The sequence below is a fragment of the Zychaea mexicana genome (assembly GCF_025766255.1).
Source record: "Zychaea mexicana strain RSA 1403 chromosome Unknown BDB00scaffold_84, whole genome shotgun sequence".
Lineage (NCBI taxonomy): Eukaryota > Fungi > Mucoromycota > Mucoromycetes > Mucorales > Lichtheimiaceae > Zychaea > Zychaea mexicana.
The window spans coordinates 187,696-202,389 of record NW_026516747.1 but is presented as its reverse complement, the minus strand read 5'-3'; the positions used below and the strand labels follow the sequence as shown (position 1 = coordinate 202,389).

Sequence of the window (14,694 nt, the reverse complement as noted above, 5' to 3'; positions counted from 1 at the left end):
CTACGCCTACCGCCACTCGTCGCAACCGATCTTGCCTTGGGTGAAACAACTGTAGCGTAACTATTTCCGACAGCGGCAGTAGGACGATATTGTTGATTGGTGCTATCGACCAGATGTGGATGGACTCCAGTTTGTCGATGATGTTGTACGGTAGCAGCAGGAGGAGGTGCTTGAACCATGTTATTGTTGTCCTTGTAGAAATACGAAGGTGGCAATGACTGTTGCTGCTGTTGTTGTTGAGGATGTCTTGCTGTGCCAGGAGGAGCCTAATTATAATGTTTCTTGAGTGATCAACCAGTTACACATTATAGATCAGTCATGAAAAAAGAGGCTCAGGTATAGCGTATGTAAAGGTTCACTAGATTACATACCATCATCATAACTGATTGTTGCTGGTTCCTCATATTTCGGCGTGCGGTAGCAGGAGGAGGATGATCATGGTGAGGATTTTTGTATTGCTGCTGCTGGTTGTATAATGCTGCTGGTGAATATCTATCATCGAAACTCTGTTGTTGCTGTTGTCGAACATGAGGACGATGATGTACTTCGGGTGGAGGCCCAGGGGTTTCCTCGCGTATCAATTCGGTATAGTCGCCTGGGCTATCGTGCCTGACTGTGCTAGGTGCATAAGGGAATGTGCGTAGCCGTGATGTCTCAGATGCTGCTGGGATATTAAATGTAGGTGCTAATCCAGAGTTCATGGAAACTGGTGTCGGCTGTTGCTGTTGTTGCGGTAATAGATTACTACTAACTGATTGTTGCTCTACATGCTGTTGCTGCTGCTGTTGATGGTTTAGTGTTTGCTGGATGTTTGGAGTCACTGTCTTGCGCTTAAGTTTTTCGTACATAGTCTATCATAACAACACATCAATATATGATATCAATAAAAGCTGGTACTATTGCGATGCAAATGGTACTGTATAAAACCGCGTGAGATGTTCTATGCAAACAGAAAACCATTTACCTGGAGTTTTTGAAACTGGCGTGTCTTTTCGTGTAATTTGCTCTGTAGATCATGCACGCGTCGTTTCTCTTGTTCTTGTTCACGCATCAGCACTGTATACATAGATATGAAAAGCAAGTTGTTATTATAGTAGGCAATCTATCAGTTGCGAACGCGTCATCAGTATAACTAGTGGATCTCATTTCCACGTACCATTGTTCTTTTGCTTCTCAGCTACATTCAGGGAACATGAAGGGTATTAGTTTTTATATCTTCTAAACATAAAACAAGTTCCTCCTTCAACTGATCACATATCACTGAGCCACTTCTGTGTACCTTTTACAGTCCTATTGCCATCGCTAACTGCATCTCGTAATTGATCCTGCAAAGTATGACACTTTGTTTCCAAGTTCTGCTGCATAATCGTCTTGTAACAAAGTTCCTGGGATGTCTGATAAAAATAAAATGCGATCGCACGACTTGAAATGTCCATAATGACATCTGGTCTCAATCCTGCCAATATAGACTTTTTTCGGTGTATACGTGATTCAGATTAGTACCCTTTTAGTATTACTCAAATGTGTTATCTTTAACAGGTTAAAAAAAGGGAAAAATACCACTTACAGATTTGTACTCTTCTGATGGGTTCAGCTGCGTCACGACAATGTCATCACTGCATACATTATTATTGTTAAAAGACAATTATCAAAGCCAACCAGCTTATATAAGTTTTACCAGCAAATCTTTCTCAAGTATTTACAGCAAAGAGAAATAAAGAGTTGTACCTTTGAGTAAGTGAAGTTGAACACGCAGGACATACCAGTGCTTGATTGAAATGTCGATTGGCACAACCAACACAAAATATATCTATATTTTACATAAAATGCTCGCTCGAATGAGCTCACCTTTTTTAACAAAGCGACATCATCATCACCATTATCATTTTATCAAGTATGAAAAAGATATAACACATTACGAGAGCAAGAAGTGACGCACGCCTATATCCATTGTTTTCTTAGCGTGTCTTTTTATTTCATTTTATGCAGATTGTTTTTGTAGTGTAATAGCAATAGTTACTTGACTTTCAAGGCACAACGGTCGTCGACATTGCAGTACATTACAATGAATATCTTCGTTCTCTGACATGTTTTTTTATAGAATGAATTAAAGAGCGTATACAGAAAAAGGAAAGAAAGAGAGAGAGAGAGGGATGATGACAGGGTCTATGCAAAAAAAAAGTGCAATGACGATTTCCTTATCTGGTGGGACTTTTGACAGTCCGTCCATTCAACGTGGCACTAATACACACACTGACCACCACCACCACCACCTTTTTCTGCTCTCCAATATAAAATTATGCATCCACTATTGCTGACACTATTCATCGCCACCTTCATTGCCACGCTGGTCGTTGCTGGCCCAGGTACGCATCGATACGAACAAGCGGGTCATTCCAACTATGGTGAAGAAAAAACAAACAAACAGCAAGTATCAAACGACAAAAACAAGGCATTTCCCCTCCCCCCCACAAAAATACAACTTTATTCTTAAAGTCTCATCTATATGAAAATTGTTTGGGGTTCGTTTTAGACACATTATGGAACATATACAAAAGATGGCGCAAGACGGCAATGAGCCACCTGTCGATTTGAACGAGAAAGAATTGGTGTACTATTTGTTTGTGTTGCACGATACCAATGGCGATAACTGTTTGGATGGCCATGAACTGCGTGCTGCATTTACCGATTTCAACGAAGATGAAGAAGACGATCCAACAAACTACGTGTCGCTTGAAGAAATCACGGATATGGTGGATCACGTGTTGGAAGAAGATGATATAAATGGCGAGTAAGTTTGTTCACCCGTTCATATACACATATATAGCTACTCTCACAAACTACAACTTTTTGGACGACATAACACGTCCTGGATATATAACTGGGTTCTCACATTGCTTTTTTAATAGTGGTCTGATCTCTTGGGAGGAGTATCTGCAAAGTCAATTATATCATGGCAATGGAGGACATTAAGTATTAGCAAGAATTAATGACAGTAAACAAATATATCTTTCAAACAGAGAAAAAAGATTGGAAGACTGAAAATAAGTGATTAGACGGATGAGGAGGAAGAGATACGATGGTTTTAAAGATCTATTTGAATTCTGTATGCATGCTAGTATACATGGGATTGTCATATGTAATAAGTATAGTATATGTGTGTATGTGTTGAGGTTAAAGTGCGAAAGAACATTATAAAACGAACCAGCGTGCGTTGCGGTTGATATGCGATTGGATGAGTGAGTGAGTTTCTGAGTGAGGGTGCTAGAATGAGATCAGAAGGGAGAAGGATAACCAACTATCGTTGTTTGTTGTTTCCACGATCAATACCGTTCTTAATGTTATCATTTGGTAACGGTAACCGACCTTCCAAACCCAGCATGACATTATACAATACAGTAGCCCACGCATCCAAAGGTCCGGGTATACAGTAGCGAAGACAATCCTGACCACCTATGTGACCATCGGGCCGCATATCCGTCAAAGCCGCCAAATCCACATATAGGCCGCCAGCAGCCTCCACGATCTCCTTGGCCATTGCATTCCGTCGCGTCTGCTCACTCCAACCATACGGCAGCTCTTGTCGTTCCATATCCGTCAAAGGTTCATCGAGTGGCCCTTGCGCGTCATTGCAATAAGGATGACCCACCGTGGTCGATCGATAAATCACAAGCGCCTTTGGCTTCGACTTTCGCAATTCTTGCATACTTTCAATTAGTTGGCTAATGAATGTTTCGTCGTCTTCAATCACGGGTGCACGATTCAGGATGAATATGTTGAAACGTTTTTGGATTACGCCAGTGACAAAGGGCCAGTCAATGATGGATGCGGATGGATGACCCTCCTCGTTTTTTACGCGTCGATTGGGTGATAACAAATCATTACGAACATACTGAAGCAACGATGGCTTTGGTTTCGTACAAATGGTATGTTCTGATTTGAAAGCAAAGGTTTATGTCAGCTAGCTCTCTATAGAAAGTCCCCGTTACACACACACACACGCACATATACGCATACCTAGCAAATTTACAATCTACAATTCAATTTACCTTTACAGCTCAATTCACCATAGCAAACTACTGGACCGTCGCGTAGAACATCTAGCAATAGTTCATGCATTTGATAATGAACGAGATCACCCACCAGGGCAATGTTTCTCCCTCGCAGGACACGACACCATTCCGCTGGATCAATCGTTTCTACTGGCAATGCACATGCTGGCTGCCAGCGATACTTGACTGCCGCTCGCCAAGTCTTGCCATCCTTTTCATGCGTCTTGTAAAACTTGTGGTCACACGTCCCATAGAGTGGATCCTGGAAATGTTTGATGGGTGGATTTGTCAATAGTGCATTTTCCATGGTTTCGTCGAAAGGAACCCATTTGCCCTGGGTCCAACAATCCACCAACGAACGTAATGCTTGTGCTTGATCCTCGGTTCGTATAATACTGCCCGGGATCACACCCGCGTAAGTATCACCACCAAACGCTTCCTGCGCCTTGGTTTTTGCAAGTTGCACCATACGTTCTTGCAGTTCCGCTCGTTTTTGCGTTGATAAATGACCCGTCATTGTGCGTTGACCGACAACCACCGAACGATGCGGGATCTTGTACCAAGGTAACGCGGGTCGTCGTGCATCGGATATAAAGGACGTGTGGTTTTTTGGTGGTGAGGCGGACATTAGGGAATAGATTTGGACCATGGCAAGGGCCACGGCACAAAAGCCAAGAATGCGCAAGATTGGAGTGGTTACTGCCATGGAGGGCTTTTTCTTTTCTTCTTCTTTTTCGTGGATTCTTCTTAATCGCTCATGGACCAGTATGTAGCAGAAATAAATCTTTCTGTCAAGGTATCGGGAAAAGAGTGTATTTAGGAAAGGGAAGGGAGAGGCAGGGAGAGTGCACCACTTTGTGTTTGTTGCGGAGTAATACAAGATGTAAACATTTTGTTAACGCCACGTCGCGCTTTGTGTAAAGCAGAGCAGAAGTTTCAGGGATCATTAAACAGAAAGAAGAAGCTTTCTGCGAGACCCCGCATGTCATGCATAGCAGCATACTTGGTTTTCCTCTTCATTTCACTAGCAATAATGACTCAATGCTGGGGCATATGAAAATGAAACAAGAACGCCACGTTTTGTGGCGAAAATAAGAGAAGGAAAAGAAAGATCTTCGTTTATGGTATTCAGGCGCCGAAGATCTTTATTTCTGCCGCATTATTCAACGACGCTAAAGCATGTAATAATAGAAAGCACATGCTACGGTACTGTAATTGGCAAAGACTTTCTTACTCTCTCTCTCTCTTTCATGGCTCTCCAGCTGAACTGGATACCGGCGACCCTTTCTTTGATTCTTTCAGCTCGTATGTATAAAGTTTTTTCCTAAAACTTCGCGCCCCCCCCCCCACTCTTATTTTCGCGGAGGGTAATTCTCAATTTCGCGCACGCATGCGAATTTACGCTTTTTGCGCACCAGTGTAATTTCAGATCTCTCACTGGATAAGACTAGACAACCGTTTTATGGTCATCCAGTCCCTTACAAAACCAAAGGGCATTTGGTAATCGTATTTCGGATCATTTGGTTCCTAGCAAGGGGTAACCAAAAGATCCAGCTCCAACTCTAACTCGACAAAACCCAAGTTGGTTGATGAAGGTTGTGATAGCGGAACAACCGTGTACCCACTTGGTAGCATAAAGCACTAGGTGCTTTTTAACTTTTTTGTTTTTCGGTCCGACACACCGAGCTTCAACAGTTTTATCTTACTGAAGCATATCACGATATTCATTTAGGCTATATCTTTGTTTACATACGATGGTTTGAGATCTTGTTGAGTGGCTATCTCGAATAGATACATGTAATCACTCGGTACATGGATGGATAAAAGGAGGTTCTCTAAAATATCCTGGCGTTGTTGTCTCTCCCGTAACCAGTGCCAACCCATATTCCGTCATTATCTAATTATATTCAAAGACAACGACGGTTAGATCACGATACTAATAGTATGATCGTAATCACAGAAGAAACGAAAAAAATATTGGGGATGTCATATCATTTATACGTTTTGTGCTCTTACTATCCTTGATGATGGCTTTTTTCATGGATGACTGATGCACATGAGATAGCAAAATCGTTTAAATTTGTCATCTTATAGATCATCGACTACTACTTAAAAGAAAGGTAATCTTTCCCAGATATATAAGCAATTAGGTAATCCAGTATCTGAATTATAGGTAGTATTAAATGATACACACATATCACCAATTAAAATCACCACTACTACTACTTGCTTTAGAAAGAATATACGATTTTTTTTGTAAGGAAACCATTGGTTGGGAATCATTTTTTCAAAAGTGTGCAAAGATCAGAAACTGCCAATAACGTTAAAGATACAAGTGTACAAATGAAGGGACTAAGGCACACTACCGGCGTGCTACTATGGACCGAATCGATCATAAGGGAGGGCTATGCAGATTATCACAGGAATTTTCCGCGAGATGACCGGTTTTTCACCAAAAGAACCACAGGAAAAACCACCAGCCTTGACCGAAGTCGTTCAGCGCCGGCGCCCTACTCTGCGATTGCATGCGTGAACCAAAGTTTGTTCTTTAGTAGTCCTCGGAAAAAAAGAAAATAGTGAGTGATTTGGTCAAACGTATCATCCATCAACGCCATTGTGACAACATTACCTGAGACTTTCAACAGAATATAACAAGCTTGGCATACGCTACTCATGACAGTGAACACACACGGTGTGAACCGAAAATGTGTAGGGCTTACCTGCCACTTTCACTCAGGACGTCTCGGGCTTGCCCATAGACTACTACTAACACTTGGTAGAGCTAATAGATTCCTTTGCCAAAACCATGGAAAACCATTTGTAGCTTGAAGTTCGCATTGATCTCATCCGTGTCTAAGAGTGCTTGAGATAAGCATTATTGAGGAAAATAGTGAGTGATTGGGTCAAACGTATCACCCATCAACGCCGTCGTGTCAACATTACCTGAGGCTTTCAACAGAATATAACAAGCTTGGCATACGCTACTCGTGACAGTGAACACACACGGTGTGAACCGAAAATGTGTAGGGCTTACCTGCCACTTTCACTCAGGACGTCTCGGGCTTGCCCATAGACTACTACTAACACTTAGGTAGAGCTAATAGATTCCTTTGCCAATACCGTGGAAAACAACATGTGGAAAAACAGTACGTTGTCTGGCAAAAAATTGATAAGCGTGTTGAGCAGCGGTTGTTGTGATTGAGATATGGATAGCGGAGTCAAGAATGGGATGGGGATGTGCCGCTCTGCTCCCAACGAAGCTATACCCCTCAACGGGAACCTAAATAAAAGGGGAATCCCAAAAGGAAAAGAGCAAGAGGAGAAAATCAAAGGGAGGATGAGCGATCCACTCTATGGATAGTCTTTCCAAAAACCAAAAAAAAATAGTTACAAACTGTGAAAGTCTTGTTTCTTATTATATGCAACCAAGAATACCATCCTCGCCGACCTCAACAGTTGAAAACTGGGTGTTGCGGTTGCCGATCCTCAGGTCGTAACTAAAACCGCAAGTACCGCAATTAACCGCAAGCTTTCGGGTTCTTCGATAAACTAGGAATCATTATTCATCTATCCCAACTCGTTATTTATTCCCAAGCCTCTTAAATTACCTTGCTACAGCGCAACGATCAAACACTCATTGAAAATATGAGAAAACTACCGATACCTATGCAAGAAGAAGGAGCGAGAAGTGGCGAAGAAGCAAAGTGGCCTGCGGAAGACGAGAACATACAGTTAATCATTTGCGAACATGATAAGGGGGCTGTTCAACTGAGCGCGCTTCTAAACGAAATTGATCGTTTGAAGGCCTTTCATCTGATGGACACCCCTTGCCCCATTCATATTTCTCCTGCGCATGGTGCACTCACTTCTGATGCCACCGACAGTGACAGAGAAGCCACGATGATGTGTGAAGTTCGCGCTTTGCACAAGGCGATGGAGAAGGAGTATCAAGAATGCCTTGCTCGTATGCTATTGCCGAGAGCTACAAACCGCCCGTAGACGTTTTGAAGCACTTTAAACTACCGTTCATTCGTTTTCAGAAACGCCCTTTTGATTCTGATGGTTAGTTTATTACCTTCTGTCTCTTATCTACAATTAAGAACGCTGGATACCCTTTTTGATGACGTGTGAAACTATCTTTTAGAGAAAGCAGAATTGAGAAGTAACAAGAGGAAAATTGGAAGCACTAGATGCGCAACGGGGCAATTTGGAAGGAGATGGTTGAAGGCGCCAGGAAACCGTATTAAGACAAGGCACAAGAGATGAACGATGGGATAAGGGTACGCAAAAGACGATGCGAAACAGGTACAATCTTGCAGCCTAATCTCCCAAAATCCCATGGCTGCAAAAAACGGGGGTTGACTGTAATTGACTTTGCAGATACTCCTCCCAGGAGATCAGACCACTATTAAAAAAAAGCAATGTGAGAACCCAGTTATATATCCAGGACGTGTCATGTCGTCCAAAAAGTTGCAGTTTGTGAGAGTAGCAATATATATGCAAACTTACTCGCCATTGATGTCATCTTATTCCGTTTTCTCCAACCATACGGCAGCTCTTGTCGTTCCATGTCCGTCAAAGGTTCATCGAGTGGCCCTTGCGCGTCATTGCAATAAGGATGACCCACCGTAGTCGATCGATAAATCACAAGCGCCTTTGGCTTCGACTTTCGCAATTCTTGCATACTTTCAATTAGTTGACTAATAAATGTTTCGTCGTCTTCAATCACGGGTGCGCGATTCAGGATGAGTATGTTGAAACTTTTTTGAACTACGCCAGTGACAAAGGGCCAGACAATGATGGATGCGGATGGATGACCCTCCTCGTTTTTGACGCTTCGATTGGGTGATAACAAATCATTACGAACATACTGAAGCAACGATGACTTTGGTTTCGTACAAATGGTATGTTCTGATTTAGAAGCAAAGGCTCATGTCAGCTAGCTCCCCGTTACACACACACGCACATATACGCATACCCAGCAAATTACAATTCACAATTCAATTTACCTTTACAACCCAATTCACCATAGCAAACTACTGGACCGTCTTGTAGAACATCTAGCAATAGTCCATGCATTTGATAATGAATCGTTTCTACTGGAAAAGCACATGCTGGATGCCAGCGATACTTGACTGCCACTCGCAAAGTCATGCCATCCTTCTCATGCGTCTTGTAAAACTTGTGGTCACACATGGGTGGGTTTGTCAATTGTGTATTTTTATCGTAGCGCTTGATAGAATATTGTCGCCAGTTTTCCTTAGGTTCATCAATGTATTTATATGGCTTGATTTGAATGTATTAGACAGCTATAAATAAACACAAGAGTTAGCATACAAGAAGATTAAAAAGTTATCTTCAACCAAATCTTTGGAATATTTTACCTTTTTCATTGCCAGTGTTGCCAAAGGCACATTGCCCACGTACTCCTCTTCCTCCTCTTTCTCATCGTCGTCGTCGTCGTCGTCGTCGTCGTCGTCAGTGGCGGAACTTTGAAATAAACGTCTAGCTTCGCGAATAGCGGCAGCTGATGCATCATCTAGCAACAGCAACCCTCCTTCAATGTAGTTTCCACGTAATCGCCGCTAAATGACAATTTTTATCATTAGTTTGAAAGCTTCAATAAGTAAACGCCACTCTTAGAAATAAAGGACTCTAAGGCTTTACCCGTGTTGTTACTCTGGTAACGATCGTGTTCCACATTAAGTTGTTGTATTTTGGAGTTCTTGGTCTATGAGCACAAAGATTAGAAGAATAACGTTAAACAACGTTACATGATTCTCTATTATTATTATGGTTTCTTTTTTTTCTTACTTTGGATGTTTTGGCTTCTTATATTTTAACTGTTTTCTGTATCGTTCGAACCAAATTCCATGTAAAGCGGTTCCACTGTTTGCTGCAATATCGATGGACCACTGTACAAGGTTGTCTTGATTTGAGGCAACAAAATGACTGAAGGTAGGTCTCTTTTTTTCTTCACAGTATTTATTCAACACTATATACATTTAAGAAGTATTATTAGTATACGTCAGCAAAGCTTTAGAAGTATTTGATTAAAATATGATATCATGACTCTTTCTACCTTCTAACCCTGGATAGTCCTCCATGGCTTGGGAAGAGTTGGAAAGATTGATTAAGAGTGCAGGAAGGGAGAGAGAAGAGCAAGGAATCGGTTGGCAAAGATCTGAGAAGCTGCTTTAACTAGGTTTACGTATATAAATCTATGAATGTAGTCAAGTATAATAATGTATACAAACAATCAATGAGTACTCTTTTCCTTCTTTTTCACACATACATGTATGTTGTATAAACCTATTTCGCAAAAAATAAAAAGACGAATAAATTCAACGTAGGAAAGAATTAATATTACCAATCAGGGTTGTCTTTAGGTGGTTCGGATATGGAAGATTTAACAAGGAGTCCAACGGAATGGGTATAGATTATATATTAAGCAGTTGTTTTAGAAGAATTGAAGAAACGTTTCTCTTTTTTTCTTGGTGCATGAAGAATTAATTCAGATGCCGCCAGAGGCGGGCATCGCATAGAAGAAATGAATGATACAAATGAAGGCAAAGGAGTGAAAGTACTAATTACGCTGGTGCGCGGTTTTCTTGTTGCAGACGGTGGAGCATTTGGGTTGCGCCAGAAGCAACACCCTGAGGCCAAAATGGCTTTTGATGAAAAAGATGTTGCCAGTGTGCGTTCCACAGAGCAAGGGTTGTGCAAGCGATAAGGTCGAAACCGGACAGAGAAGAGAAAGCAGGTTTTAGATGTAGGTATAGCCGGCCGCAAGGACTGTACATGAGAATAGTTTAGCTGAGCGGGGTTGACAAGGAATCGTCGGATCACAGCTAACCAAGCAGGCGCTTTGTTCGAGCAGGACCACAAGAAATGTCTATCGGTATCCATACCATCGCAAAAAATGCGGGTGGATGAAGTGACGGCACCGGGCAAAGCGAGTGTAAACGAGCTCGAGTTGACAGTTGCTGATGGTGGGCGCGCCAGAGGATTATGTGTACTTTGTGGGGGACCTGAGCTTGCCAGAAACGGCGCCAATGAGCTGGACATGTTCGAGGGTACCAATCAGTTTCAGACGATACATCTAGAATCTGCAAGCGCCGGAACGTCTTAGTGGTCAACGTATCGATAGCCTCACCTGAGGCCAGGGTCGGCAAGACAAGCGCATCATAGGCGGGTGGTGGGAGAATACCCGGGGTTGTGGGCTCCAAGAGCCGGATGAACGCTGGGACCAGCTGCCAATGGCTGGAGACAATGGCCTGGAGGAACCGGCCAACTTTGTTGCATGATTCACATCCTTGACGGTTATGCCCGCCCAAGGGCGGCCATGGCAAGGCGCGACTTGGGGGCTAAAGTGCAGATGGCATACAGAGGCAGTTCGTGGCAATTAAGACAGTTGATACGGGGCTAATCGAGTGGTAGCTTGAGGGGGTCGACGGTACGAAACAAAGTGCGAAAGGAGGTCAGGCTTTTCAGCCGAGTGGAACGCCGGTCCAAGAACAACAGAGCGATGGTAGGAGCCGGGCATTGGCATAAAGCATGAGACAGCATTGGAGCAGTGGCACAATAAAGGAAACATGGGATGATGGAGTAAGTACTGTAGCGGAATGAGTCACCGGATTGGTAAGGCGTTATGATGACCAAGAAGATCGAGCATGGCAAGCCCCCCTTCACGACGAGCTCGAGTGCAGGTGCGAATGCTGACTGTCGGGAAAGCGCAATTGGAGAATACCGGTACAGTAGACAAGTGAGCGAACGGACTTCAGGTAATCAATTGTAACTGGGAGCACGCGCAGCATGTGCCAGAAGCGACTGAGTACTAACGTATTTGCAATCAAGCCTCGGCCTAAGACGGATAGTAATCGTTGTTGTAGAGCGAGGACGTGTTGTTCGATTCGCGCTTTTGCTGAAGCCAAATGTTGCTTTAGTCGGGGCGAGGTGGCGAGGAGCTGGTGAGTGGGAATCCAAGATATATTATTGGTTCTGGTAAAGTCGCGTCATGCCATTGCGTGATGCCGGCTGTGCAGAGAGTTTGTTGCCATAGTGGCTGGCGATGGCCACTAAGAAACATTGCTTCCGTTTTCGCACAGTTGAGTTTGGCATTAGAAGCCTGCCCGTATATCATTAGAATATCTAATAGATGTTGTAGTTTGGCTGGACGTTGTAAGAAAACCAGAATATCGTTGGCGCATGCGAGATTCTTGATGCTCGGCTCAGGAGTAAAAGGCAGCTGTAGCGTTGAAGAAGAGTGGTGGAAGACGAAGCCAGGTAGGTAAGACGAGGTCAGAATGGTACGCAATAGGGGTTCAAGAGCGAGATCAAAATAGCAGTAGTGAAAGAGGGCCACCTTGCCGTAGCCCTCCGGCCTTGCGTACATGATTCAGACAGGTAACCATTGATGTTAATACTGAGCTGGGTGTTGGCGAAATACAGGTGATTCACTCCGAAGGGAAGTCAAAATGAGTTAGGCAAGCACGCAAGTATGTAGTCTTGGTGTACACGATCGTATGCCTTATTCTGATCTAAAAGCAGACCTACACCGGGAAGCTCTTCCTTCTGGGCGAAATCCATGACGAAACGAGCTGCTAGGCCGTTGTCTGCAATAAAGCGATTAGCTAAAACTCTTGTTAGCATGGGGTTGGTCAGATGATGCATTGAAGACGACAGGCGGGTCGTTACAAGTCTCGTTAAGAGCTTGGCGTCGCTACAGATCGACAATATGGGCTACCAGTTTCGTAGCTGAGACTGGTCGCCCTTCTTAGGAAGTAGAATAACTATGGATTGTTGCCAGGTGGGTGGAAAAAATGCATACTGTTGTAATATCCAATAAACCAAAAGAGACAGAATAAGTCAACGAGACCCGAAAGGAATTGAAACTGGTTTATTATGATAACAGAAGGTCTCACTATTTATAAGAAATGGTCTATCCTTGGCAACTACCACAGCGTGTACATTGAACGGATGAATTGATGTTATAAATCAATGATATAGTATTAAGTAATATATGATGCGTGAGTAAAAGGTACATCCGGGTGAATGCCTCAGGTAGTAGCTAATGTGAATTACGTGATCCAAATAATGACAACTTCTCCCTGAGCATAGCTGATCGGTGTTTCACCAAGATGTGTATGAATAAAGAAATGTCCGCACAAGTGAGGTTATGAGGGAAATAACAGCAATCGTCAATGAGAATATGTGTTATTGACCATGTTGGATACAACAGTATGTCATTGTAGGGTTATTAAGCCTAAGTGCTATTGTGTGTCTAACCTCACCAGTCGATGACATCTATACAGCTATGGTGCATCCCGTTTATAATCGATTTTTTGATGTTATAAACGTCCGCCTTTATATTGCTACGCCTATGCGCCTATGCGACTTCCTTTTTATGGAAGAGCACTTGTGGACCTCTTTATCCGTTTCTCTCCAGACATATTGCGGCTGTATGTCTCAATGTACACTATCTGCTTTACTGGTCACTTGGGTCACAAAATGCACAGCCAAATTTTCTGGCAGAGTCATGGGCTGGTCACAGAAAAATACCTGTGTATTATTGACCTTTACTAGCAAAGACATTAAATACGGCACGCAATTGTATTGGCTGAGAACGATCCTGGCTTCGAATCCGGCATAAAGTTCAGTGTTTCAAATTTATACCACCTCAGCCAAAAACCGGCAAAAGCGGCCAACCTTTGATGGCTGATAACTTTTTCTGTACAAACAAAATAAGTAAACCCGAGTTCAATAACTATTCTAAAGATGCTAAAGAATGATATTCAATTAACAAATAAGCAAAGCATTAACTTACTGATCTTTGATTAGAGTTCACTTTTTGGCGATTATAAACGGGATGCACCATACCAGATATATATCAAGCTATATCCTTTATAGAAATGATACAGGTACGGCCGTGGTATTAAAGTATACATAGTTATCAGAGAAGAGAAATAATGGCATATCACTCAAAAACGTATAATCTTAAAAAATTGACTCGTATATTCCACTGGAGTATCACTCGAGCTGCGATTATACCATTATTTACTGTATTTACTAAAATATATGTTTAACTTACCAGAAAAATGCCATACACTGGAATTTAAATATTACCATAAAAGCATACTTTCATAAAAGCCCTCATGACGTCTACACAAAAACAGTTTGATCCGGATTGTCAGTCGTAAATATGTAGTACTGTATATATAAAGTAATCTAAAAAAGGATTTTCCTTATTCCTGCTTGTTGTATCCAACATGGTCAATAACACATATTCTTCAATCGGACATTAACAATTGCTGTTATTTCCCTCATAACCTCACTTGTGCGGACATTTCTTTATTCATATGTAGGTATTTACCAGAGCCACAGTCGCTTGGTGCAAGAAAGCAAATGCTTTCTACACCACATTCATCTCTCAGCATGGTGAGGTTTTTTTTTCAAGAGCAGGTATGAGGCGATTGTACCTGTTTCGCATCGTCTTTTGCGTACCCTCATCCCATCGTTCATCTCTTGTGCCTTGTCTTAATACGGTTTCCTGGCGCCTTCAACCATCTCCTTCCAAATTGCCCCGTTGCCTCTTGTTACTTCTCAATTCTGCTTTCTCTAAAAGATAGTTTCACACGTCATC

The 14,694-nt window shown here is 42.5% G+C and overlaps 6 protein-coding genes across 6 annotated transcripts; 2 read left to right on the top strand and 4 right to left on the bottom strand.

Annotated features, from left to right (window-relative positions):
- Positions 1 to 1,250: 1,250 nt before the first annotated feature.
- On the bottom strand, positions 1,251 to 1,799 carry BDB00DRAFT_770240 (uncharacterized protein; the record flags this gene model as incomplete). Its single annotated transcript, XM_053119866.1, has 3 exons — positions 1,251 to 1,469; positions 1,568 to 1,616; positions 1,729 to 1,799. Coding segments are annotated over 3 exons (339 nt in total), but the record flags the coding sequence as incomplete, so codon positions are not given.
- A 759-nt stretch (positions 1,800 to 2,558) lies between these two features.
- Positions 2,559 to 2,973, top strand: BDB00DRAFT_876203 (uncharacterized protein; the record flags this gene model as incomplete). The annotated part of the gene is made up of 2 exons (XM_053127452.1): positions 2,559 to 2,791; positions 2,910 to 2,973. 2 exons carry the CDS (start codon positions 2,559 to 2,561, stop codon positions 2,971 to 2,973), a joined length of 297 nt encoding a protein of 98 aa, XP_052975919.1.
- Positions 2,974 to 3,298: 325 nt separating this feature from the next.
- Positions 3,299 to 4,680, bottom strand: BDB00DRAFT_770315 (uncharacterized protein; the record flags this gene model as incomplete). The annotated part of the gene is made up of 2 exons (XM_053119872.1): positions 3,299 to 3,933; positions 4,050 to 4,680. The coding sequence occupies 2 exons, from the start codon at positions 4,678 to 4,680 to the stop codon at positions 3,299 to 3,301; spliced, it is 1,266 nt and encodes a 421-aa protein (XP_052975918.1).
- Positions 4,681 to 7,697: 3,017 nt separating this feature from the next.
- Positions 7,698 to 8,051, top strand: BDB00DRAFT_790961 (uncharacterized protein; the record flags this gene model as incomplete). Its single annotated transcript, XM_053121001.1, has 1 exon — positions 7,698 to 8,051. One exon carries the CDS (start codon positions 7,698 to 7,700, stop codon positions 8,049 to 8,051), a length of 354 nt encoding a protein of 117 aa, XP_052975917.1.
- Positions 8,052 to 8,449: 398 nt separating this feature from the next.
- BDB00DRAFT_920067 (uncharacterized protein) lies at positions 8,450 to 9,755 on the bottom strand (the record flags this gene model as incomplete). The annotated part of the gene is made up of 5 exons (XM_053128742.1): positions 8,450 to 8,457; positions 8,562 to 8,963; positions 9,062 to 9,338; positions 9,437 to 9,637; positions 9,720 to 9,755. 5 exons carry the CDS (start codon positions 9,753 to 9,755, stop codon positions 8,450 to 8,452), a joined length of 924 nt encoding a protein of 307 aa, XP_052975916.1.
- A 1,148-nt stretch (positions 9,756 to 10,903) lies between these two features.
- Positions 10,904 to 11,598, bottom strand: BDB00DRAFT_876199 (uncharacterized protein; the record flags this gene model as incomplete). The annotated part of the gene is made up of 2 exons (XM_053127451.1): positions 10,904 to 11,411; positions 11,474 to 11,598. 2 exons carry the CDS (start codon positions 11,596 to 11,598, stop codon positions 10,904 to 10,906), a joined length of 633 nt encoding a protein of 210 aa, XP_052975915.1.
- Between the last annotated feature and the right edge of the window lie 3,096 nt (positions 11,599 to 14,694).